The sequence below is a fragment of the Colias philodice genome, chromosome 21, assembly GCF_061535455.1.
Source record: "Colias philodice isolate Cphi_HAF_F1 chromosome 21, ilColPhil1 Martin Lab GWU primary, whole genome shotgun sequence".
NCBI classification, from domain to species: Eukaryota; Metazoa; Arthropoda; class Insecta; order Lepidoptera; family Pieridae; genus Colias; species Colias philodice.
Window position 1 is genome coordinate 7,114,745 of NC_143106.1, and position 27,207 is coordinate 7,141,951.

Consider the following 27,207-nt stretch of genomic DNA (forward strand, 5'->3'; position numbering starts at 1 on the left):
TTGCTGCTTTGAGAGAACACATAAACTGTAAAGTGGCTGAATAAATTTACAACGAATTAAACATAAGTTACTTAAAAAAACTGTTCTTATGATTGAGAATATTTTACACCTTAAAATTTAACAATAAATTCCGAATTAGTCGTAGTAGACGAAAGTATTTTTCAGTAAATAATTTGTATTTTTTTTTTTCGAATAAAGGCATATTTATGTGGTGGTTATTTTAATATCTATACATATAATAAAATCGTAGGAAAGTCAAAACTGTAGATTGAATATTTTTTAAAAGAATACTTACAATAGATACCGAAACCAAAAATATAGTTAGGCTACAAACTGAAACAATCGATATTTATTTAACGTGAAGTTATTGACATCACTTTTCTATACTATGTATCTTTGTCATTCAAAATCTGTGGATGTGTCACCCGCTACTATCGATCCCCCTGAATACCCTCGTAACCACGCTTGATGGGGGGGGGGAGCCATTTCGAACATTTTGTATGAAGTTTCCTTACTGTATGTATCTGTATATTGTGCTATTGGTTAGTGTAGTTTTAACCTGATTCAACCGAAGTTAAAAAGGTAGGGGAACGATGAACGTTTTTTTTTAAATCTTTATTTAAAAAAAGAGGGCTTGTTCATAATCTGAAGAAGTCATCCCCATAGAAACATCTTAATCTTATATTCAAACCGAGCCCAACCCAGCCGGTAATCGAACCGAGCAAGCGTGAATTACGAATTGTTACGTCTAATTGTTCGAAACACGTAAACAAGTTATGACTAATTATTGTTATTTTCGCATACACGGATACCAACACGAGACTGAACGTTGAACGTTGTCCCCACTTTAATGTATCTGATGAGTCATGACAAATATTTTAATATAATTTTTTCGAAATGCAGCCAGCATGGTGGTTTATGGCCTGAACCCTCACAGGACGCCCGTGTCCCGTGCAGTGGGAACATAATATGGGCTGATGATAATGATGATGATGAATATTAGAATCGATTATATACTAAATATTTGTATTTAGCAGATAACATGGCGCCAATACCGCAAGATGTATCCAGCTCCGAAGGCACCGCAGATTCTGGAGATAGGGTCGTCATCTCCGGAATGGCGGGCCTTTACCCTGACTCGCATAACGTCAAAGAGTACCGCGATATTCTTTACAATAAGGTTTCTTGAATTCTTGCTTTTCTTTGCTCTTCTTTTCCTGTTGTAAGAATGCTTGTATCTTTTTATAACAATTTAATTATTTACCTAAAACATGTCATCTGTCTGTTTTTATTCTTTACAGTATTCCTTTTATTATTTCAATAACAATCCAAAAAACTTTCATCTTTATAATATTGACATAGATTTTATTATAAATCTTATATTATAAATAACATAATATGGTGTGATGATTGTACCTATTTCTCGACTTTGTTTAAATTTTTAATTACTGTAAAAAAATGGTTGCCTGTAAAGTCGGTTTTACGGGCGAAGATTTTACGTGACAACGTCTTTTTCTCGATCATAGTTGAGTGGGAGAGAGACGCAAGGCATTCGGCGGGCCTCTCTCTCGTTCGGTGACTCATCGTAACGTTACCGAGCGTTACACTTTTTCGTAAGTGACTCCCAGTCGCAACCTCATTTTAAGACGTTGTCACGTCAAAAAGTAACAATGAAGTAATAGTAATAACTAAAATAATATAACTTTTTTTTTAATAATCAGGTAAATCCAACGGCAACGAAAAATGCTCGTTGGCAGTACAACCACCCAGAGGTAGCTCAATACACAGGAAAAGTACCAGAGCTGGAGTATTTCGACGCGCAATTCTTCAAAGTGCACTATCGCCTCGGAAACTCCATGGACGCCATGGCGAGGAAGATTCTAGAACAAGCATACGATGCTATTTATGATGCAGGTTTGTAGCGACACCTCGCTCTCAATCGCGCAAGCGAAATGTTTTCGCTACAGAGCACATATACAACTTTCCGACATCATTCATTCTTAACGGCCAGCCAGTCGAGTAGACTGGTCAAGGATCCCCCCTTTTTCGATGGAGGAATTCCACCTTCCTTCCTCCACATGTCAAAAATCTATTTAAATTATTCTACGCCATGCATATAAGCATGCGTGAATGCGAAAAAGATTTGCACACAAGAAGAGTGTCTCAACTTTCGACTATTTAAAATTATTTCATCTATATTAAGTGTATTTGCTTTTAGGTGTGAGTCCAGAGCAACTGTCTGGCACAAAAGTTGGAGTCTACGTTGGTACTTGTTTCTCAGAAACCGATAAAACTTTCTTTTATTATGGAGCTAGCATAAATAAAGGCTTAGGTGTAGCAGGGTAAGTTATTAACATAGTCAATAACTACCATTGTATTAAAATGTGAAACTATAGGGGAACAAAAATAGAGAAGAAGTACAATGCACTTGCACTTATTCACCACATGACTTATTTATTTTCTATAAGACAAAAAAAATAATATTTACCCCATTTGCCGTCTCTCAAGAATGTGCCGCTCAAAGCTTCGTTTTCCCAGCTTAATTGATGACAATAAAAAAACAAATTCGATGTTTAAAATTCGTTAGTTAAAGTGAGTTTATTTGCCTTTCAGATGCAATAAATCGATGTTCGCCAATCGAGTTTCCTACTGGTTGAACGCGAAGGGACAGTCGATGAGTGTAGACCAGGCCTGCTGCAGTTCTACTGTCGCTTTGGACCTGGCATACCAGGCTATTAAGCACGGAGAAATCGATTCTGCTATTGTTGGTGGGGCAAATATTTGCTTGCATCCACAGACTTCTGTGCATTATGGACGGTAAATTGTCCAACTTACAAAATTATGTTTTGTATAACATTGAGACATATTTCTTTTAACATTCAATCTAATTCGTTTCATAAACGAGCCGCTCCGAGATAGAGGTACAAAAAAGGCCAAATCGCTCATTTGCTTCTATAACGTGACAAAGTCAAAATCTCAATTGTTGGGAAAACGCATTTTAAAGTTTAAAATTCCTGTAACTTTTTAATTATTATGCTTAGACTATTCAGCTCAATACAACATATTAAAACGTTATCGTTTTTATTAATCAAATTGTATTCAGAACAATAAGTCAGTTATTAAATTTATTATGATTATTTATTCCAGAAAGGGCCCTTCTTGTTGCGTTTTTCTTGTAAAAAGTGTGCAGTATTGCATTACAAACAGATATGTACCAGTTTTCTTGAAAAAAAAAATTGAATAAAAATCTAAAACTTTACAAGTTATGTCGTATTGTTACGTTTTATTGATAATCAGTAATCTAAATGTATGGGCAATTTTAATTAAAACGTGTTACTGTAGTAGAAATCTTTTTATTTTTGTATTTTGTTTTACAAAATGAAACATATTTTTGCGAAATTATTGTGTAACTTTCTCTGAAATACAAGTAATATACATATTTAAAAAAAAATATACAATTAAAACCAGACATTAACATTTTTTGTTTTACTTTTACTCACAACCGTTGGCAATTATAATATTACGACCCGCCCCGAATTCGCACGGGTGCAATCCTGATACTAAATCTGTAATATCTTCGAAAATACCATATAGATCTGTATATTAAATCAACAATGTGTAATTGGATAAGGATTAATGCAGTATTGGTTAAAATCGCTTTAAAATTATCCATTGCTTCTTGATCTAAATTCCAGTAATCTTTCAGTATTTCACGGTGTTGTTCTTCGGAAAAAAAATTGACACTTGAAAATGCAGGTTTCCTTGCAGGATTCTCTTTTAGTTGACGGGGTGGCACAGTTTTTTTGTGATGCTTTCGATTCGTAGGACTGTCCTGCATTTTTTAACTGATTTGTATTTTTTTTTTTCATTTTTCTTTATTCAGTGGTATTTTTTCCTCATTTATGCTAAAATAAATTAATAATGAATATTTTCTCGGACAAGATTTACAAGCTTCCTAGACCGTGATTCCATCTGAAAAATAAATTAAGTAATAAGACAACATTTTTATCATTTATAATGCAACATTGTAGTGTATTCGTTGTAAAAATGTATTCTTTTTTATCAAGAATGTGTTAACTTGAGATAACCAACATAAATACCAAACATTTTGTACTTTTATTATCAACTGTAACGGAACATCTTAAATTAACCAACAAAAAACATTGTTTATTTCAGCAACAACGGCACAATCCTATGTAAACCGTAGCATGCGAATACTATTTTTACTACATAAATGACCCACATCCAAATGTCCCGTTATAGCTGCAAATATAAATCAGTAAAAAAAAAAAGGCTATACTTACCTTTCAGCAAAACCGTGATACAATAAGCTGTTACGTTTTTACCGCAATCGGGCAACAGTTTCCTTCTTAAGGGAGCAGCGAACTTAACTGACTTAAACCGTTCTTGCATTAAATTCAAGAGCGAAAAGAGATTTCGCTAAACCGATAGTCACCGACCTTTTCCCTCATAACTCGGTCATTTTTGGAGCTAGAAATATCGCGTTTTAGCAGCAAGTAGAGCGTGATCAAATTCAAAAAATTCAAATGATGCGCCGGATTCTACTGTATCATTATTCCATAACGATACATATGCTCGTTAACCCTTAAATTGATTTCGTCCGTTTTAAAGGACATAGTATTTATACACATGCTGGCGCTGTTACAGTAGACCTAGGCATTGCCAATTGGTATATTAGGAAGGTACTAGCTATGTCCTTCGCGTACATGCAGGTTTCGTTAGCGAAGCGAAGTACAGTCGCGAATGGTGACCATTTGAAATTTGCAAAAAACGGATCTTTTGACTCGCCTGATAAAATTGGTTATAACTGTAAGTATTTTGGCTATTTTGCTTATAATGTTATATTATTAGTTAGAATACGATTGTAAGTATAGTATTTTGACATAATTTTTACATATTTTACAATATTTGTTATAAAAATCTTAGTTTGTTTATGATGTCCCATAAAACGGACGTTGACAACTTGGAGTATACACTAGGGTATTCTTCACATGTCCTATGTAACGGACGCTGCCAATAAGGCCCTCCATTTTCAACGTCATCATTTTGATATATTTTTCTCTATTTTTATTATATTTTACAGGAGCATGACTTGGCACTCAATAAAAAATTCCCTCACTACCTCTGGCGGAAGCTGAAGAGTCTGGCGTTGAGTTGAGATGACGATTTCGAAGGAAATGTAGACCTACGGGAGTGATTTCACTATGATAACAGTGTCAATCATTTACTCCCAGCACCATACCTCCGGAATTATACGACATATTGATTTGAGAAACAATAAAGACCCAAAAAGTCAGAATTTTTACCATCAACAAAATATTATTGCTGCAGAATTACAGCCATTACATGCAGTGCGAGATGAATCTTCCCTACTTCTCAGTAGTTCTTCGGCCACAGCATCATGTTACTTACCAGAAATACCACCCAATATTTGAAAATTTAAATAATAATACCTTACAAATTAAAAATATTGGCAGCAAATGGATATATATGCCAAAGAATCCAAAAAAAAGCGATATAAATTTCCTGTTTGTTTTGGTACTTCAGGCATGGTATACGACTTCTTTGCATACGATGAAGCAAACACATTACAATCTGTACAATTTAGTGAATGGGAAGAGGACTTTCTTGGTGTATTAGAATAAGTTCTCAGGCTATGTAATACTATTTCTATTCCAATTCTTAGCATATTCTTATGCTGTAACTTTTGATAGTGTCGTTTTTTTAAATCCATTATTTTTAACGATATCGTTAAAGTTTTAACCAATATTTTAAGACAGATGTTTGAAAAGCTTATACTAGATCGTCCATAATTATAATTTGATAATAATTTTGAATTACAGAGTTGAAAATGTGCATTGTATATATGTACCACGGTTGCAGGAATAATGTGCAATGTCCGTTATATGTGACGGTTCGAACATGTACATATAATTGGCAATGTCCGTTTTATGTGACATAATGAAAACAATAGAAAAAATTAAAATTTTTAATTTTTTTTTTTCATTTTCCTCTTTTCTATCCTAATTCCAACACATCCTCCAAATTTGGACATTATACACACAAGTTATCTAGGGGTGACAATTTAAGGGTTAACACGTTCTTGTCGCAAATGAGCGAAATATGTTTTAATATACTCGTATGTTACGCATAATGGTGAAAGAGTTTCCAAACCCGGCTTTGAAGTTTATTAGTTTGGTATCAAAAAATTCTACAACTTTCTTTGATATGAATTCAAATAAATATCAGATAAAACAAAAAAAAATGAGTTCCTTATATGATTTTCCAGAATCATTCCCATAAGTAATGATGGAAAAACAAAATCCTTTGATAAGGACGCGAGTGGATGTACAAGATCTGAAGCCGTCAATGTTTTGTTCCTACAGAAGGCAAAAAATGCACTGAGGTAAGGAACGTTTATAAATTATTATTTTTTTACTCACACTTTTAAAGGCGTGGGTTCGATTTCTGCCTCGTGATCGCTTTTTTTACTATTATTTAAATTTATATTTATAAAGCATTTCAATACTTTAAAACTACAATATAAAATATTTTATATTATTTTTTATTTAATAGGATATATGCTGAAGTAATTCACGTAAAATCCGAATTCCGCGGTTTACTTGAAGGTGAAAACGGACCTAAATATGGTTTTTACCGGGAACCAAATGACATGGCGGTGTTCTTGAAAAACTTTTACAAAGAAGCAAATGTGCCTCCCCAATCTGTTGAATACGTCGAGGCAGTTGGTTCTGGTGAGACCTTTATGAAATGCATTAGATCTAATTAATAATTTAAAGGCTTGGATTAACGAATATTATCATAGGTACTATATATGAAAGTTCTATTGATTGTTATATAGCGTTGAATTCGTTGTATTTTGGGTGGAAACTATGACGGTTATAAATTTATGTCATTTTAATAATATTATAATTACAAGAAAACAAAATAAATATTATCTGCCTAACAGAAACATTTATTAAGAGTGGAGAAGAATCAAATGTTAGGATACAAAACTACACATTGGCAACATCTTTTTGCAAAAAAAATGAAAAACGTGGTGGATCTTGTATTCTCGTGGAAAAATCCTTACAATTTAAGGTCCTTGACATATGTAATCAATACTCAGAAGAAAAAATATTCGAATGTTGTGGAGTTGATATAACTCTGTATAGGTGTCATTTGCATTTATCGAAAACCGAATTCTACTATAGTACAATTCTTTAAAAAACTTAAATTATTGCTACGTAAAATAAATTTAAATCTAAAAGACAAGAAAAACATAATACTAACGGGTGATTTTAATATTGATATTCTAAAAAGTAATTATAATAGCAACCAACTTAAAAACATACTTAAAAACTATAATATTCGCATAAATATAAACAATCCTACACGACAGAATTCGTGTATTGATATCATAGCCAGTACATGCGAAAATGCTGAGGGTACAACTATGCAACTATTTTTATCAGACCATGATACCTGTCAAATATTACATTTTGAACTGAACACATTAGAAAAAAATAATAATTACTACTGCCAAGTTAGGTGTGAAAGGTATAAAAAAACATACAGGCGTCATTCAAGGCCATATTTTCTTGTTACAAGTTAATGTTCATACTGAAATCTCCAGTGTATTAGATATAAGCTTCTTGCTACTTCGTCAAATCACGTGATTACTCAATAGATAATATTAACAAATTCAAACGATACTTAAATTGCCTCTCCTGGAATGATGTTTTTAGTGAAAACGATCCTAACAAAGCCTTTAATAATTTTCATACATTCTTTTGTCTTTTGTACAACTTATGTTTTCCGATTTACAAAAAAATCGTCAAATGTCGTGCTACAAGAATAAAATGGGCAACTAAAGGAATTAAAATAGCTAGTGCAAAAAAAGGCAATTTCGGTATCAGTATTACAAAACAAAAAGAATGGACATGAAATATAATTTTAAATTTTACTCAAAGACACTAAGAAGCTGTATTGATTGTTCGAAAAGAATGTTAAGTGAAAAATACATAAAACGCTCTAATAATAAAATAAGAGCGACCTGGGATTTGATAAAAAATTGCCATTCCGAAAAAAAATTGACACCAAACTGCATTAACAAATTGAGAATTGATAACATAGACATTATTGAATCTTTGACTATCGCAAATAAATTTAACAACTATTTCATAAACTTGACTAATGATGACAAAAATGCAGCTATTAATAATTATTCTGACTATAGATATAATATTGACACAGTAAACAATAGTATATTTTTAATACCAATTGATATATCCGAAATTATAAACATAATACAATCACTCAAAAATACAAAAGCTGTTGGCTATGACTCTGTGTGTACATTGGTGCTTAAGCAATGTAAAAATAATATTGCGCATGTCTTAGAGCATATTATAAATGAATGCTTTAATCAAGGCGTATTCCCTGAAGCACTTAAATTATCAGTTGTAAAACCTCTACATAAAAAAAGGAAATAAAACCGAAATGGGCAACTATCGGCCTATTACCCTGATTTCAATTTTCTCTAAAATCTTTGAAAAAGCAATCTATAAGAGATTTTATAATTTCTTCAGTAAAAATAATGACAGACGCCATTATAGTATTTATTGGTCAAAAAAAATGCATAAGAGCACTTTGTAACGCATTTCCTCTGGATTCCTGCAGACCATTGTTTAGGAGATGTAGAATATTGACGTTAACTGGAATTTATCTGTTGGAGGCTGCCCTTTTCGTGAAAAAACATTACAAGATCTTCAATAGTGCAGGGAAGAGCTGTCAACTTGGCCAGAGAGACCCGACCAGGTTGATAATACCAAAGCACAGAACAACATTATGTAAAAAAAATGCATATATCATGGCCATAAATATATTTAACGGCTTACCTAAAAATATAAGAGAGCTACCGTTAAATAGTTTTAAATTTAAACTTAAAAACTGGTTAATTGACAAATGCCAATATAATTTAAATGAATTTTTTTGATGCAAATATCACAGTTGACAGATATATACTACGTACATACAGTTAGGAAACTAAGCCCCCCCCCATGAAATTATGACGTATAGCTATAGGGCTGTTACTTTTTGATATTTAACCGACTTGAAAAATAAAGGAGAAGGTTATCAATTCGGCCTGTATATTTCTGTTTGCTTTTTTTCATAGTTGATTTTGTGGTAATTTGGAGATTAAAACCCGTTAAAATACAAAAATGGTGTAGCCTAAATATGAATTTACAAGAAGAAACAATCCGAATTAATACAGCTTGTAAAAGTAAATACGTTTTTATCAGTGCTATATTTCGAAATCTAGTTTTGTTATGGACGCCGAAGGCTATTTAATGTACCTAAATTATTTATAATGCTTGATATTTGTATTATACATATATTCAATAATTATTTTAAACCAGAATTTACAATACTTGTATGTAGGTATACCTACTAAATTATTTTTAAAACGATAAATTAAATTAAATTAAAAAACACAAAATATGCAAAAATAAATTAAAATTATTATTATACGAGCATAGAACCTCTACCTTTTTGTTTTAGGAAGAAAAAGAAAATAGTTTGACAGGCTTAGTGCTTGACAAAGTGGAGACGCCACGTATCGATAAAAATACAATAATTATAATATCTATCTTTTTCTTCCCTAATATTTACGTAATTATGCACATAAATTTAAACAAGATTTTTTTAAGGTTTCCTTTTTTTATATTTTCGTGCTCTTCTAGATTGCGTAAAAAATAGATGCGATCTTTAAACAGACTGGACTCCTAATAGGTACTATTTGTAGCTATCATTTTGATAGAAAATATGTCAACATAATATAAAACTCATACTGCCATATCTATAGAAATTAAAAAATAGTCTCTTTTTAACTTGTAGTCAGATATGGTACTTACAAATATATTTATTGAAAGGGCTACAAACTGAAACAATCGATATTTATTTAATGTGAATTGACATCACTTTAAACTTTTTTCCATAATATATTCAAAATCTGTGGATGTGTCACCCGCTACTATCGATCCCCCTCAATACCCTTGTAAACACGCTTGATGGGGGGGGAGCCATTTCGAACATTTTGTATGAAGTTTCCTTACTGTATGTATCTGTATATTGTGCAAATCATCATCGTTAATGAATGCTTATAGTTTATATTAATTTAAAATTTCAACAAGCACTCTAAAATTTAGTTAATGTAACTATTCGCATGCCAACTGTGACTGGCGAATTGTGTAGAACAAGTTCTCTCATAACACCATTGTATTACCACTTTTCTTGCGAATAAATTCATTTCATTTCATTTCATTTTAATATATTTCCTTTCTAACAGCTACCCCCGAAGCAGATAAAGCAGAATTAGAAGCTTTAGGTAAAGTGTTTTGTGAAAATCGTGATGATCCACTTTTTGTTGGAAGTGTGATGTCTAACATTGGCTATGGGGAGGCAGCATCTGGAGTGTCTGCTATAACCAAAGTACGAGCTTTTCTTATTATTGATATAAAATTTATAGAGTAAAATAAAATATTTATGACCAGAGGCATTAACAATGTCGCTTTTTCTAATTCAGGTACTATTGGGTTATGAAAATGGCAAACTTGCAGCGAATCTTAACTGTGAGAATCCAAGAAATGATGTTGATGCATTGAGGAAGGGGAAAATGCGTATTGTGACTGAACACCAGTCGATTGGAGGTGGTTATGCTGCTATCAATGGATTGTCAGTGACTGGTGTTAACGCTCATGTATTACTACGTGGGCACAATAAACCAAAGGCAATTTTTTTATTATTGTACAATGAAAATATTTATTATTTAGTATAACCACATTATATCTAGCCGAGTGAGGAAAACTTCATTGGGTAGTTCGTTATTAAAAAAATAATATTAAATTCATTTTTCACTATCGATCAGGTATAAAAAAACCACAAGTCTGAACTTGCATGGTAAATTTGGTATATGGTTTTTAGGACTTAAATCGCTATAAGAGCAACATTCCGCGACTAGTAACTATTTCGGGCAGACAACAGTCCGCTGTTGAAAATATATTAGAGGACTTGAAGAGCCGTCCCATCGATCCAGAGGAACTTGCCCTTTTCCATAACATTCACCAGACTAAAATCAGTGGGCACTTGGGAAGAGGATATATCATATTAGGTAAGTAGTATTAAACGTTGCATTTAAATGCTAATTCCGCTTATTTTCTTTAACAGAACTTACACTGGCATATTGAAACAGAACTGATTTGATCATTGTAAAATTATTTGAATATTTTAGACACAGATGAATTCAATGAGACAGTAAGCCTTAGCCAAAAAGCCAATTACTTCGATGACGCGGCTCGTCCGCTGTGGTTCGTGTACAGCGGGATGGGCTCGCAGTGGACCGGGATGGGGAAGCAGCTCATGCGCATACCTGTCTTCGCCGCAGCTATAGAAAGGTACTTTACGCGATTAATGTTACATTCAAGTATATTTTTCAATTAAGAAATTCCTAATTTTTAACAATGTCTTTTGTCAAACCATTGAAAATTTTCACAACTCAGTGGACATGAAAATTTCCCATCTTAATTTTACTTACTTACGAGGAAATTTTTTACAGCTGCCAAAAAGTGCTCGAGCCAAAGGGTGTGGACATAATCCATATAATAACTTCACCAGACAAGAAAATCTTCGACAATATCTTACATTCGTTTGTTGGAATTGCTGCAGTACAAATTGGGCTTACTGATGTTCTTACAGAATTGGGAATTGTACCTGATAAAATTATCGGTAAATAAAATATTTCTTCTTTGTTTTACTGTAATGACTCTGCTTGTCAATTGTTTTCAGCCTAAATAAGTATAAAACTTATACGTATATAACTCAATAAAATAACTTTAATTAAAACACAGGTCACAGTGTAGGCGAGTTAGGATGTGCGTACGCAGACGGTTGCCTCACAGCGGAAGAGATGATCCTCTCCGCGTATAGCCGCGGGCTCGTGTCTTTGCAGACACCGTTCATTAAGGGATCTATGGCGGCTGTTGGAATTGGGTATCAACAGGTGCGTTATAGTTATCACAAACAATGAAAAATATTTTCTCGACCTCAATTAAATTAGATTTTTTACCAACGTCAATATTATTAATCCCTATCTTCCATTAATAATTGCTCCCTAGAGCTATATCTACGAAAACTCTTCTTAGTGTCACCATTTACTATCAAGTCAATTTTTGGGATTGTAGTTGGAATTAGAACTGTATAAGAATAGAAAGTTACGGTCGAATTGAGGGAAAAAGGTATGAATTTCATTTAAAGTTAATTTCTTTTTAGATTTCCAAAATGTGTCCACCTGAAATTGAAGTGGCATGTCGCAACAGTTCCGAGTCATCGACTATCTCAGGGCCAGCAGATGCTATGAAGGAGTTTGTTGAGTCTCTGACCGCGAAGGGCATATTTGCTAAGGAAGTCCCATGTTCCAACATCGCGTATCACTCAAGATATATTGCTGACGCAGGTAAAAATAATGATGCGTTTATCATTTTCGCATACGATCTGTTTTACAATATATGAAAAATCTGTATATTTTCCTGTTTTATTAAGCTATTGCATAGCTTCTATCGCGGCCCTTGAGCGCGGGGACCGAATCGAGAAATTCCGTAACGAAAAAACCTCACGCTCCCCACTCCGACGGGCTCGGAGGTGTGGCTTGAAGGCATAGCATGCAATAGCTTTACCGCGGCAGTCCCCGAGTGCCACACGTCTTTTATTTTTTTTTTCAGGACCTGGTCTTTTAAAATACTTAAGCGAAGTAATAAAGACTCCGCGACTGCGCTCCAAACGCTGGGTATCAACATCCATTCCTGAAGAACGATGGAACGAGCCACTTGCAAAATACTCCTCAGCGGAATATCACACCAATAACTTGCTTGTAATTTTTATTCTTTTTTTCACCATAGAGACGTATCATAATTATTGTATATCTAAGATGTTCTTTTGGCAGCTATTATTGAGAGAAAATTCATAGAATTGATAAATTGAATAAATTGAATTTAATTTACTAGAAATCATATTTATCTTCTCCAGAATCCAGTTCTATTCGAGGAGACATCTCAACATAATATACCAAAGAATGCAGTGCTTGTCGAAGTAGCACCACACGGTCTTCTGCAAGCAATCCTGAAACGTTCTTTACCTAACTGTACAAATATACCACTCACTCGCCGAGGCCATGCCGATAATGTCGTTCATTTATTGGAAGCCATTGGAAAGTAAGTTAAGATTAACTTAGTAAAATTCACAATAATAAAACCTGCAAAGTAATCAACAACGCTATAAAACATTGAAATATTCACTAATATATTTAAATATAAATAAATAAATAAATATTTCGGGACAATTTTCACACACGGCACGATCTGATCCCATACTAAGCTTTCGCTTGTGTTATGGAAACCAGATCGCTGATAAACATACATATATAATTTTAAATAAATACTTATATAGATAATTAACACGCAGACACAGAGCAAACATATTCTATGTTCATCACACAAATATTTGCCCCGGGTGGGAATCGAACCCACGACCAGTGGTTTGGAAGGCAGGGTCACTACCAACCAAGCCAACCGACCAGTCGCACCTATCTACCGAGTAATAAAATTTAAATTCATATTTTCTAACATGTATATTATTTGATTTTTTAGTTTGTATATGGAAGGATACAACCCAAAGATACATAACCTTTACCCGAAAGTAGAATTCCCTGTATCTACGGGAACACCGATGCTGGGACACTTGGTGGAATGGGCACAAACGGAAAAATGGTATAGTAAAGTGTAGTAAAATAAAAGTTTATTATATTATAACTTTGAATCCTAAATTTTCAGTATCAGCTTTGTTTAGAAATTTTTTAATAGACCAAAAAAAAACAAATACTTTGAACAAAGCTTAACGTTCCACATCAGCATTATAATGATATTATCTACGGTTTTAAAATAATTTACTTTGGTCGTCTGATAAATCCAATATTTCATTTATAGGACTCTACCTTTGTACGTGTCTGCACATAGAAAGATGGCAGCGGCCTGCAAATTCATTCTTTCCATACACGATGATGAACACAGCTATTTACGCGGACATATTATCAAAGGTAACACAAACAACTCGGTATAATGAGAAATAATATGTTTTATGGCACCTTAAAGTGACAAATTTTGCATCAAATAATATCAGTGTGATGATTTATTTATACAATAGGCTATACAAAAAAAAATTTAGCAACTTAATAACGTTCTAGTAACTATATGTCTATATTATCTTCAGGCAAAAACTACTACCCATTCTCTGCTGCCCTGGTAGCGGTGTGGGACACTCTAGCAATGATTTTGGGGCAGAAAAAGAAGAGTATATCGGTTCAGTTCCAGAATATTCTGTTTTTATCTCAGCCTTTGTTACACAACAGAAGACAACTACGCCTAACTGTAGCTCTACATAGAGGCACTGGAAATTTTGAGGTAAACAATTGTGTTCCCGCAAGCGCCAAACCTCCCAGTTTACCTGGATGCGAGGTGAGCATGCCAGAAATTCGCATCCCTCAGACTGAGGTTCTGAAAACGCTGCGTAATCTTGACGTGAACAAAGCTAGTGGCCCTGATGGAATACCAGCCATAGTGCTTAAAACCTGTGCGCCTGAGCTCGCTCCTGTCTTGACACGCCTCTTTCGCCTTTCGATGATGACTGGAAAAGTACCGAAATCATGGAAACTCGCCAACGTGCAGCCTGTGCCCAAAAAAGGCAGTCGTGCCGACCCCTCCAATTATAGGCCAATTTCAGTCACGTCCATACTCTGCAAGACTATGGAGCGTGTACTGAACAGCAGGCTAATGGCACACCTAGAAGCGAACGATCTACTCAGTGACCGCCAATACGGATTTCGCCGAAATCGGTCCACTGGGGATCTTCTAGCGTGTGCCACTTATATCTGGAGTGAGGCCATCGAGAATCATGGTGAAGCACTCGCAGTCTCCCTCGATATCTCGAAGGCCTTCGATAGGGTCTGGCATGATAGTCTTATCGGCAAGCTTCCATCGTACGGTCTGCCTACTGGTTTTTGCGCATGGATCTCAGATTTCTTGAGAGACCGGTCGATTCGAGTAGTCGTCGACGGTTGCTTGTCCGACCAATTGGCTATTAATGCCGGGGTCCCTCAGGGATCAGTTCTCTCCGCAACACTATTCCTGCTACACATTAACGATCTGCTGAAACCCGGTATCTATGGGTACGCAGACGATAGCACCGTTGTGGAGAGATACGCATCCAGCGCGCGAGCCAGTACGGCACAAATCCAGTCTCTACGGGAGGCGATGGTCGAACGCATGAACTTGTCCTTACAGGCAGTCTCCGAATGGGGCGAGGCCAATCTGGTCAAGTTCAATGCGACCAAGACCCAGGCGTGTCTATTCACCGCTAAACGGAGTCCATTCAACCTAACACCGTCCTTCCAAAGTGTATCCGTACCGATAACTGACCACCTCGAGCTTCTTGGTATCACCTTAACGCCTACTCTCATTTTTGGTTCATACATTGAATCAAAAGCCCAAGTAGCCTCAAAAAAGCTTGGTATACTGGCAAAGGTGAGGCAGTATTTTAGCCCGGGACAGTTGCTCAACCTCTATCAAGCACAGGTGCATGGAATACTGCTCTAACCTCTGGGATGGATCTGCCAAATACCAGCTGGAGACACTTGAGGCGATAGAGAGGCGTGCCAAGAGGCTAATAAACGACGATGAGCTAGTAGGCAAAAAACTCCAGAGCCCCGCCCACCGTCGCAGAGTGGCAAGTTTATCGGTTTTTTACCGGATACACTTTGGAGAGTGCGCTGCGGAATTGCACGACCTAATTCCGCCATCCCCATTTTTCCATCGTTCGTCGTGGCGTACAGATTCTAGGCATCGCCACATGGTTGACGTTCCATGTACCCGGACAAAGCGGTTCGGATCGTCATTCTTTATTCGAACCGCTAGGGACTGGAACATGCTTCCTGAATCTGTGTTCCCCGACGAGTACAATTTGGAGGTCTTCAAGAGGAGAGTGAACAGGTACATTTTAGGGAAGCGCGCTCCATCTTAGGCCACATCTCAGCTTACCATCAGGCGAGATTGTGGCCAAGCGCTCCCCTATTGTACAATTAAAAAAAAAAAAGTGTTTCATTAAATTCGAACATAATGTAGACACAATTACAAAGTTAACACACGACTTATAGAACACGATTATTCAAATATTAAATTTAATAGAAGCTGAAAAAATTAGCTGTAACATTAAATCTACGAAAAAAAAAGATGATACAATTGTATTTACCTACTAAAAAAAACAATACTACTTACAGGTTACTAATGAAGATATTGCCGTAGCTACTGGAAGTATTCAAGTAGTCAAAAAGAGCGATAGCCATCGACTATTCAAGCTTCCAGCTGAACACAAAGAACCATTGACCCTCCAGACTGAAGATATCTACAAATTACTTTATACCCGCGATTATCACTACAGGTAAAATTTACATTTTTTTAGAAAGTTATACTCTCATTAATTGACATAGGCTAAATTACAACCAATGTACCATCCCAAAAACGAAAGTGGTTCTCAAATCGAGCATATTTCGTGTAATTAATGGCAATTTCTACAGTGATTAAAAACATTTTTCTTACAATACATCAAGGAATGTGTCAATTAACAAAGTGACTTTAATTTCAGGGACGATTTCCAGAGTATTAACGAAGCAAACCAGTCGTTAACCGAGGCTAACATTCATTGGAAGAAAAATTGGGTTACCTTGATTGATGGTCTGTTACAGTTAAATGCATTACGAGTTCCAAATAGTAGCGTGTCGCAACTAGACTCCATAAGGATGATGAATATAAATATTGACGAGCATAGGATATATTCCGACAGCAAAGTGCTAACAGCTGATGTTCTTGAAGTTTACGACTGTACTAGGTACGTTATTCAAGTACCTATATTATTGTCAATACACATTATGAATATTTTCATGGTTAATTGAGAATATTAAATATTTTGCTAAAATAAAACGCCCTACCTACTTCGAAGACCATGCGTAGCTGAAGCTACAGGCGGAGAGCTAATAATTGTAATTAATTAAAATTTCACATATTAATTCACAGTTTTTTTACAGGTGTGGTGGGGTCCTTATAGAAAATCTAAGATTCCTTGATTTGCCTTTGGCAAAACAGGACAGCATTGCCATTAAGTACTTGCAATTTGTACCACATATAACAAATAACCAGTTAAATGTAGGTGACAATACACCAAAACACATTTGTAAGGTTTTCAAATATAATATTTTAATATGATACTTAATATTTTTAGGAAGCATCTGCGCTATGTGTACTTCTTCAAATAGTCGCTGAAAATGTGAATAATAATGAAATAACTGCGGTTAAAATATATAATAACGCTGGTAAATTTGACTGGCTTAATGAAATGAAAAACGAAAGTTCTGATGTTAAAATTAACTTTCTTGAACATGAACACCTAATTTTGCCAGAAAGAAAAAAGCTTTTGCATAAAGTTGACGTCTTCTTTGTCAACGACTTATCTAGTGATGATAAGGTAATGAATTTTTGAGAATAGTCCTTGTTGGATGTTATTATAATATTATATTATCAGTAAAAAAAATTTTATATATAAAAATGAATCGCAAAATGTGTTGGTAAGCGCATAACTCGAGAACGGCAGAACCGATTTCGATAATTCTTTTTTTATTATATTCCTTGAAGTACGAGGATGGTTTTTATGTAGAGAAAACGTAAACATGTACCACGGGCGAAGCCGGGGCGGACCGCTAGTATTTAATAAAACTTATGATTGCAGATGTGCAAAGAACTTCATAAAATTCTGCTTCCTAATACATTTATCATTAATAAAGAATACTGCGCTGAAGCCAAAACGCGACCTTCTTTTTTGTACACTGTAATTTGCGACCATGTAATTGAAAATCAGAAAATACAATTAATCAAATGGAATCCAAAAAATATCGCTTCAGAAACAAGAGCTGTTACTATCACAGACAAATCCGATTTATTACATCTAAGATCCCTACTGGATACTTTACCTGTAAAACAAAGAGTTCTCGTATTTGCTCAATATCCAGCAATATCTTATTTGGAAAATTTGGTAAAGCAATGGAGGATGCATGGACGCATTATGAATTTATGTATAATTAACCATGAATTCAATGAAGGTCAGTTTATGGAAGATTTACCTGAATCTGACTTGGCCGTTAATGTTTTGGACCACGTACGTATTCCATGGTTTTTGATATATAAATTAATTTTCCGCCTATCCTCATACAGTACATATAAAATTAAATTCTATCTGCAATGAGTGAAAACTAACATTATGACGTCACACGCGCTCGGGTGACGCTTCGGAAGTTGTCGGCGTGTCTTCGGTACTGGATTCAAATATTAATTTTTATTGTGAAATAACTTATGAATTATTGCAAAAAAAATAGTTTTGTTATAAAACTAATATATAATCTTTCCATTTATAACAAAAAAAATATTCAAACACCCAATTATATATATATTTTTTATTATTTTAGGGCGTTTGGGGAGGTAAGTACTACGTTCCAGGAAGACAACTGACTCACACGGGCCAGTGCGCTATGCTACAAAGTTCAAAACTTGGAGATATTGAGTCACTGAAATGGTTCGAAGCACCTAAAGTTTCTGACTCTGGAATAAATGTTCAGGTAAGAGAAATAGAAACATTCCTTATAATAATAAAGTAATTCATTATTTTAGCTACTATTTATATTCATTATTGCGTTACCTTCACCATCAATATAACTTCTATTGATATTATTTTCTAGGTTCATTATGCTGGAATTAATGATCTGGATGCTAAGAGGGCTTATGGTATAATTCCATTCAGTGAAAACACAACTAAAGGTTATTATGGATTGGACTACAGTGGAGTGACCAAAAAGTATGTAAAGAAATTAAGATATAATACGTTACTCCTTGAATCAAATGAAGACCTAAAATACGACAATATAACATTACAAATTACTTTATAAACTTCAAAGATAACGAATTCTGTTCTTTTTTAAGCTGTAGAATGTTCTACGAGACCTTTTTAGAGACTTGTTGATTTCTCAAATAACATGTGAATTATAAATGTACTTTCATTGCAGTGGTACCAAAGTTATGGGCATGATCAATGGAGGTTCTGTGAGCAATGAAATTAAAGCTAATCCAAACCTCTTGTGGCCCGTGCCAGAACATTGGACACTCGAAGATGCAGCAACCGTTCCTTTGGCCTACTGTATGGCACTTTACGTTTTGGTAAGTTATATTGTTATATTATTTAAGTTAAATTGTTATATTTCTTACACTAATTGAAAGAAGATAGAGCAATTTCGTTTATTCTTATTCGTTATTTCGCTATTATATCTGTATTTTTTATTTTTGTATTTAAATGTATATTTTACTATTGAAGGTGTAACAAACTTTTTTATTTTCTTTCTAATTGATTTGAAAAATATATGTATATGTTTCAAAATATTGGTTATTTCATTCATATAATATATTAGATTATTTTTATTTCAGTTGCTTATTTGAATGGTTTGTTTACAGAATATTAAAGGTAAATTCGCTCCCGGCATCAAAGTTTTAATTCACTCTGGTACCGGTGCTTTAGGACAGGCTGCTATATCCATATGTTTAGCTTACGATTGTGAGGTATATACAACAGTGAGCGATTGTAGCAAGAAACGCTTCCTCAAAAAGTTGTTCCCAAAACTAAAAGGTACTTTACATTTTTAAATAGCTATAAAATTGTGGAACCATATTCCAAAGATTAGCCCCCGTACTATGATGTCATAAAGCAGTATTATTTTCAGTGTGGAAAAATGACACTGATATTATATAGGTCGTCTAGCGTCATCACTTTCCTAAACTGTAAAGTGTAAACAATAATGCTATAAGAAATCATGGTTTATCAGTTATCAAATTAATATAGACGATAAAATGAACTGTTATTTGAAAAATTATCTGTTGTATTTGCAGAAGAAAACATCGGAAATTCGAGAGATATTACATTTGGCGATATGGTTCTCTCAAGTACTAAAGGAACAGGCTGCGACATAGTTCTCGGCAGCCTCAAGGGTGAACTGAAAAAGGTAATGTATATTTTATCCCATTAATAATGATTGGCTTAGGCAGCTATACCGCCGTGGCTTGGCTCGCGAGAAGTATAGAAGTTGTACATAATGAATTTTCGATTTTTCAGAAAAAAAAGTATTTTTAACAGTTAGACATCGTTTTGGGGCCTATAAAAATCCATATTGCATAAGAAAAAAATATTGTTGTACCTACAGAAATGCTTTGGCTATAATATGTAAAGATAATAATTGTAGTTTAATAGTGCAGTGCCTGGAGCATTCAAAACCGTATAACCTCGGATTAGAGTTATAGTGAATGAATTAATATGATCGATGTGGGATATTGTTTTTTAAACTATAAATTGCAATGTTTACCCAAATTTTTTTTGTGCACTCCATTGTTTCGTTGTTTAAAAAAAATGTTATGAAAAATTAATGTTTGACCATATATTTTCACTTTAAACAGTATTTCTTTTTTTTATTCGAGTAGACATATAGGAATATTTTTCAGACACCTGTGTATAAAAATAGCAGTAGGGATCTCGAACAGATAGAAAAACGTGGAGGGGAGAGCGGAGCCACAACTGCTATGTACAATGGAATTTCTCGGCCGGTTTAATTATAAATTAAACGTACTCTATTGAGTACATTTAAAAAATAAGGTAATTAATTACGACTAATGAAAAGAAAAAAAATGATTAGTACCAAATCTGTTTATTTAAATATATTACAATTACTTACTTTGTTGCTTACATCAAATATTTAGTTGAAATGATAATATCATCGTGAAAGCGTTCTTATTAGTCGTTTTTTAATAGTTTTTTTCTACCGGGATATGCTCTGTAGTGATGACGTTTTTCAACTTTCGCATGGTAAATTTTATTGGCAATCATCATTCTCTTCTATGTAGGTACTTGTATATTTGCTCCATTGCTGCATCTACTTAGATTAATTATCTTTTCAACATTACTGAGGTGAATTGAATTTTTCAGCAAATTATAATAATCCGAATGATATTTTGCTGCAAGTGTCTCCGGCATTCTCTCGAGTAGACGAGGTCTTTGTAGTATCTCCATACAAAAAAATGCCGGCGTAGTCAGATTTCATACATCAACACTTCAACTTTGAATGAATCCATCACGAATTTTATAGCCGTCCAGAAAACCGATTATTATCGAGATATCCAGAAAAGGATTTCTGGTATAACCGACATTGTAAACATTGCAATTTGTAGTTTGAAAAACAATATCCCACATCGATCATAATAATTCATTCACTATAACTCTAATCCGAGGTGAAGACCCCCAGGCACTCTACTATATTATTTACAGGCAACTTTGAAATGCTCTGCACTATCTGGTGTAACAATAGATACAAGTTTAATAAGCAGTCGTGAGGATTATAACTTGGGAATGCACTGCCTTACAATATGCAGAACATTTACAATAATTAATTTTTCATCAATATTTGAACCTGGAAAGGAATTTGTAAGAAAGGTATGTACTTGTGCATGGTAATTAAAGTAGAAGGATCTATGTATGATTTTAAAATAACTGCTTTCTGCATAAAATATACATGCATACTTCTTCCCTTGATGAGAATCTCGATTACCCACAACTTTCTACTTGTCTGGATAATCCAATGATTATTAGTTGCGATTATCATTGATACGGCTAATTATGAAGTTTTAACGAGAAAAAAAATATAGATGCCATTTATTCTGATTACAAGGCGTCGAAAATCTTTTAAAACAATAACTGCAAGGGACCATAAATATTCAAACTCATGATTGTTTCAGCAACTTCAATTGCAATTAAGTGAAGGTATAGCTAGAGGCTACGTGCGACCCCTGACTCGTGTAGTGTACAGTCCTAACGAGGTCCTGAGAGCATTCAATTTGGTGGCAACTAGCAAACATCGCGGTCGAGTGCTGATCGATATGAAACAGGACATTTGTATGGAAAAAGCAAGGTAAAAATCCATAAGTTAACTAAGAAGAAAGAATATAGAAAGATAAACATTTATTTTATCACACATAACAAATAATGATTTAAAATAATAGGAAGAAAGGAAAACAAAAACAACTTTTTGAAGTGAAACTTCTTTATCGGGGTTGGAAAAAAAATTAGTGTAACATTTTTTCGTTACGCGTGACATTTTTCCGTTACGCGCCATCTTTTTCTTATCCCTACCACGCTTGATTCGACTTATATCTGTAAAGTTGCATATAGTAAACTATTTTTTGGAAAATAAGGTCATAAAGAAGTTTCACTTCTTACGTGTGTACACTAGTACACGCACACATTTTTTTTGTTTGGGTATAATAATAATAGATATTATGCGTGCGTTATTTGCGCCAAAAGGGGATGCTATGAGACATAATTCCTCAGCACTGATTTTCGGTGACACTGTACAACAAAAGATAGTTATAATTAGTAGTATTTATTTAATTACTAATTCCAAAATCTTTCCGGATTTATTGGAAGATCATAATTGCGACTGAAGATTACGTTTCAGATTAAATTGCTCTCCAAATAATGCTCACATAGTGTTATCGGACAGTGATGTACTAGCAATGCAATTTGTTGACCGACTTGTCGACCGAGGAGTCCGCAACTTGAAACTTATTTACGAAGGTCGATCTGAAAGCTTGCTATTTAAAATAAGGTAAAAAGTACTATTTGATTTTTATCGTGATCAATTTTGAATATAGTGTTTTTTATATTATAAGTTTTTGTTCTATTATTTGAATTTGAATGGGTTGAAGTTTCTTAATTTTATTCTGTGGTTTTATTGTTATTCATATAAGAACTCTATGAACACTTTTTCACTATCAGAATGTGGCGAAAAACGGGAGTTGAGGTGAAAATACAAGAAAAAGAAGATATTGCCGACAAAAATATAATTCTTAATATTCTACAAGACGATAAAAAGAATAACATTGAAGGAGTATATGCCATACTTACGAATGATAACAAATTTGACAAAGTAAATGAATTTTTGGAAGATTTGGATTCACAAACGAGAGTATTATGTCCTCAGCTAAGGTATATTACATTTTATTTTTACGCTTTTTCATAAATATTATGAAAATAATGAAAATATTAAAGGAAACGCTACAATTTTTATATTACCTATTTCAGGTATTTTGCTATCATAAACAACGAAAATGTGATTGGCGAACAGGTAACATTATTGAGGGCAAAACATGGTTATCCTGCTACTCTCATTCGACTTCCGTCGCTATTAAAGGTACTATATTTGTGTCAAAGTTATATACATTATAACCCAATTATTTACTCGACATTTAATTTTTTAATTTTTTGACTACTTTTTTATATTGTATTGGGTAATATATATTTTATGAGTATAAACTCATAAAATATTTATGTTCTAAACGATCATTATATAATTTTATTTATCCATACAAAGAAGATTAATAAATCTCTTACTAACTAAATTTGCTATCAGAATGAACTCAACGATGGCCAGCATCAAATGTCAATAAGAAGTGCTATTGATGCAGTTGAAGAAGCTTTGATATCTCAAGAAGCAGTCAGCAAAGCACAACTTGTACCAGCAGATAACAAATCTTTGATTGACGACGTTGCTAAATGGGCTGGTAGGTTCAATTTATTTCCATCCATAGCAGTCATAAACCTACTACAGCCTACTTCATACCTCTATTATTTCTACACGTCATACATCTCTCACTAGAAGACTTTAAATGTAAAATGTGTCAAAATATTTACAATTTTCTATTCATTAACTAAAATTTGAATAAAAGTGAAAATGAAAATACCTAGAGAATTCTTATTTGCAATATTATTAAACCCGATTACTTAAGCACTTATTAAACAGGCAAACCATCAAACATACAGTAAAAATAGGAAAAATTAACAAAATTTAAATTTATATTTTCAGGAGTTAAACTTCCAGTAGAAATAGATGAGAACCTTACTCTGTCAGATTTAGGCATGGATGTAGACCGAGCACAGGCCGTGCAAGCTGGTTTGAAAAATGAGTACAATATATCCTACCGTGAAGACGAAATATCCGATCTAACAATACAAAGGTATATTTACCATACCATTATAAACTACAAATATACAACTTCAGAATCAGTCAGAATGCAAATGACTAGCCTATATTTTAAAATATTTTACTAGCTTTATAACTTAATGTACGTCAGAATTCAAATAACCTACTTCTTGATATATTTTATCTCTGTTTTAGAATTGACCAAATAGAAGAACTGTTGTATGAATCAGAGTATAAAGATACTACGGGTTTGGAAACGTTTTATTCTTACGTAGATTCGGATGAACTAATTGCTACAACTGAGATGGCCTTTTTGTCCACATTGACCAACAGCACATCTATGGTATTTCCTTATTCATTTACTGATTTTTGACGTGACAACGTCTTAAATTAGGTTGCGACTGGGAGTCACTTATGAAAAAGTGTACGCTCGGTAACGTTACGATGAGTCACCGAACGAGAGAGAGGCCCGCCGAATGCCTTGCGTCTCTCTCCCACTCAACTATGATCGAGAAAAAGACGTTGTCACGTAAAATTTTCGCCCGTAAAACCGACTTTACAGGCAACCATTTTTTTCTTTCTATTTTTAATAATGTAGTTTCATAGAGGTAATCATTCTATAAAATTATAGCAAAGTCTCATTGCGTCCGTAACGTTATAATCATATATTTTTTTTATTATTTCTTATCATTCTCTTCTTCAGTAATTCGTATCAAACAATTGCCAAAAAGCCAATAAGACTTTTAATATTATAATGTTTATTATACTTTTAGCGTGATGATGAATTCGACTCAAGTCAAAAGTTCCTGTGTATTGTTCCTGGAGTGGAAGGACACTACAAGCGCTTCTCGGAAATGTGTGAAAGACTAAAGTTACCAGCTCTGGTGCTGCAACCAGGTCTAGCAATGGCTAAAAATGAAACATTACAAGATGTTGCTCTACGCTTTGCTAAGGTATTAAAGAATATTACCTAAAACATAAGCTAATAAAAGTAGCACTCTGTGAGTTAATTATGAATAAAAATATACATTATATACTTAAGGAACTCATACGTATTTATCAAGAAATAACTAGTTGTACTCGTGGAAATTTGAATGGATGTAAATTTCCGTGTATCTATGTTCTGTTTCACTGATCGATTTTATTTACTGGCAAGTAGGTGATCAGCCTTCTGCGTCCTACAATCACGCATTAACCATTGTACCAAGGACTAAATAAGATACAATAATTCTCAATAATTTTGTAAGCTTCAACAGATGGTCTTAGATTATTATATCCATTTAATAATGTATAATTCTGACTGGATCTTTCTAGACTCTATTAAAACGGACCGAACTAAAAGAAAACTTCTATCTACTGGGTTACGAGTCAGGAGTCATCATTGCTTTAGAAATGGCAGCCATTCTGGAGGAAAACGGTAAGGAAATGAGTACTTAGATACTGATTTGAAAACTAAATAAAGTACGGCATTCTCTTAATGATAATAGTCTCCATTGATTTATGTACTAAGATATGTTGGAACGAATAAATCTACTCTATACAATAAAAGTCAGAAGTTTTGATTCCTTATGAATGTGTAAATTGATTGTGTATGTATGCTGCAAATTGAAATAATATCATGTACAATACATATTACATAATATGCCATCTATATGTACCAAAATTAAATAATGAAATCTATTTTCCTTCGTTCTAAGGTCTGACGGGTATAGTATATTGCATTGGAGGTGCACCCAACGATATTCAAATGCTATTCGCTTCAAAACTCCAACAATTTCAAGATGAGACATCGCTTCAGGAAGCCGTGGGCAGACACATGGTGAATATTATGTCGGGGCAAAGGAGTGCTTCACTAGAAACAGACTTTGAGAAGGCTCCAACTTGGAAAGAAAAAGTAGATAGCTGTTTACGTGATTTGAGAGGACGAGTCAATCATTCTGCCCAATATACTAGAGAGCTCATAGAGACAGCATATTCACGTATTGTACAAGTGAGAAATTATTCATCGAAGCCGCAGAAATTGCGATCGCTGCTAATTGTGATGACACCTAGTGATTGGTTGGAAAAGTTCTCTTTACAGGATTATTCTGTGCAGCCAATAGTTGAATACAAACTTAAAGCACCATTAGCTTACGCAGCTCAAGATCTGCGTTGTGCTGGAATAATAAACAGACATCTTGACGAAGATATATTAGAAGCATTTGAGCATAAGAATCTATGTGAGACGTACCTACTGAATGCGGATACTTTTATGTCCACTGCTATGGATAATTAGTTCACTTTATGTTAAATAAATAAACGGTTTTATGAATTTATTTTTAGTTTTATTACCTACCACAGTAGCTTTGGAAGTAGCTTCAGAACGAAATTTTAAACTTTGATCCACAAAAACGTATTATAGGTACATACTAAGAGCATACTAATAACTAATCCATAATCACAGAATACATAATAGTAGCTAAACGCTACAGAACGGACACTCTCCGCCTCCCGCCAAAATTAAAAACTTACCTCCCCCGCACGATCAGTCTAAAAATGGTCCATATTTTTCTTCAGGGACAAAGTAATTTTATTATTTTGGATTTGTGATTATCGTTTTTCGTAGAAAATGGTTAGATATTGATTATTGTGCTGTTTACGGATGTATTATATCAGAAAAACGCGAATTTTTTTTACGCTAGTCAAAAATGTGCCAACCATAGAGCGTTAACACACACATTTGCAGTCTCTACAGTGTGACTGGTAAAACGATGATTCTGTATGGAGTGTCCGGGGCGTGCCATAATAGTCTTACGTATAAATTACTAGCGACCCGCCCCGGCTTGGCACGGGTGCAATGATGATATTAGGTAGTTCAATAAAGAAACGAATCTTCAATGGCGGCCAAAGCTGACACTGACGTATGGTAGGGTCAGCAAAAAAGAAAATAAAAATAACGTAAATGGATAATTATTTTATTAACT

At 34.1% G+C, this 27,207-nt stretch overlaps 1 protein-coding gene across 1 annotated transcript; it reads left to right on the forward strand.

Annotated features, from left to right (window-relative positions):
* Positions 1-955: 955 nt before the first annotated feature.
* On the forward strand, positions 956-26,557 carry LOC149479024 (fatty acid synthase-like). The gene is made up of 39 exons (XM_089708902.1): positions 956-1,180; positions 1,722-1,914; positions 2,219-2,342; positions 2,614-2,817; positions 6,311-6,427; positions 6,598-6,776; positions 10,373-10,515; positions 10,610-10,813; positions 11,008-11,194; positions 11,315-11,477; positions 11,639-11,808; positions 11,931-12,082; positions 12,352-12,535; positions 12,801-12,949; positions 13,105-13,289; positions 13,725-13,844; positions 14,061-14,170; positions 14,344-14,534; positions 16,406-16,566; positions 16,771-17,013; positions 17,210-17,327; positions 17,404-17,646; positions 17,908-18,333; positions 18,641-18,790; positions 18,911-19,026; positions 19,235-19,385; positions 19,677-19,848; positions 20,109-20,221; positions 21,535-21,699; positions 22,002-22,174; positions 22,721-22,870; positions 23,041-23,250; positions 23,347-23,455; positions 23,675-23,825; positions 24,128-24,278; positions 24,440-24,587; positions 25,018-25,197; positions 25,559-25,661; positions 25,942-26,557. The coding sequence occupies exons 1-39, from the start codon at positions 1,043-1,045 to the stop codon at positions 26,517-26,519; spliced, it is 6,924 nt and encodes a 2,307-aa protein (XP_089565028.1). The 5' UTR covers positions 956-1,042; the 3' UTR covers positions 26,520-26,557.
* The last annotated feature ends 650 nt before the right edge of the window (positions 26,558-27,207 follow it).

What these genes read in the sequence shown, in the direction of transcription:
- LOC149479024 (XM_089708902.1), top strand. Translation starts at nt 1,043, where the DNA reads ATGGCGCCAATACCGCAAGATGTATCCAGCTCCGAAGGCACCGCAGAT. An exon ending in TTCGCCGCAGCTATAGAAAG is followed by an intron (nt 11,478 to 11,638) that starts GTACTTTACGCG and finishes AATTTTTTACAG; the next exon opens with CTGCCAAAAAGTGCTCGAGC. An exon ending in GAAAGGAATTTGTAAGAAAG is followed by an intron (nt 21,700 to 22,001) that starts GTATGTACTTGT and finishes TGATTGTTTCAG; the next exon opens with CAACTTCAATTGCAATTAAG.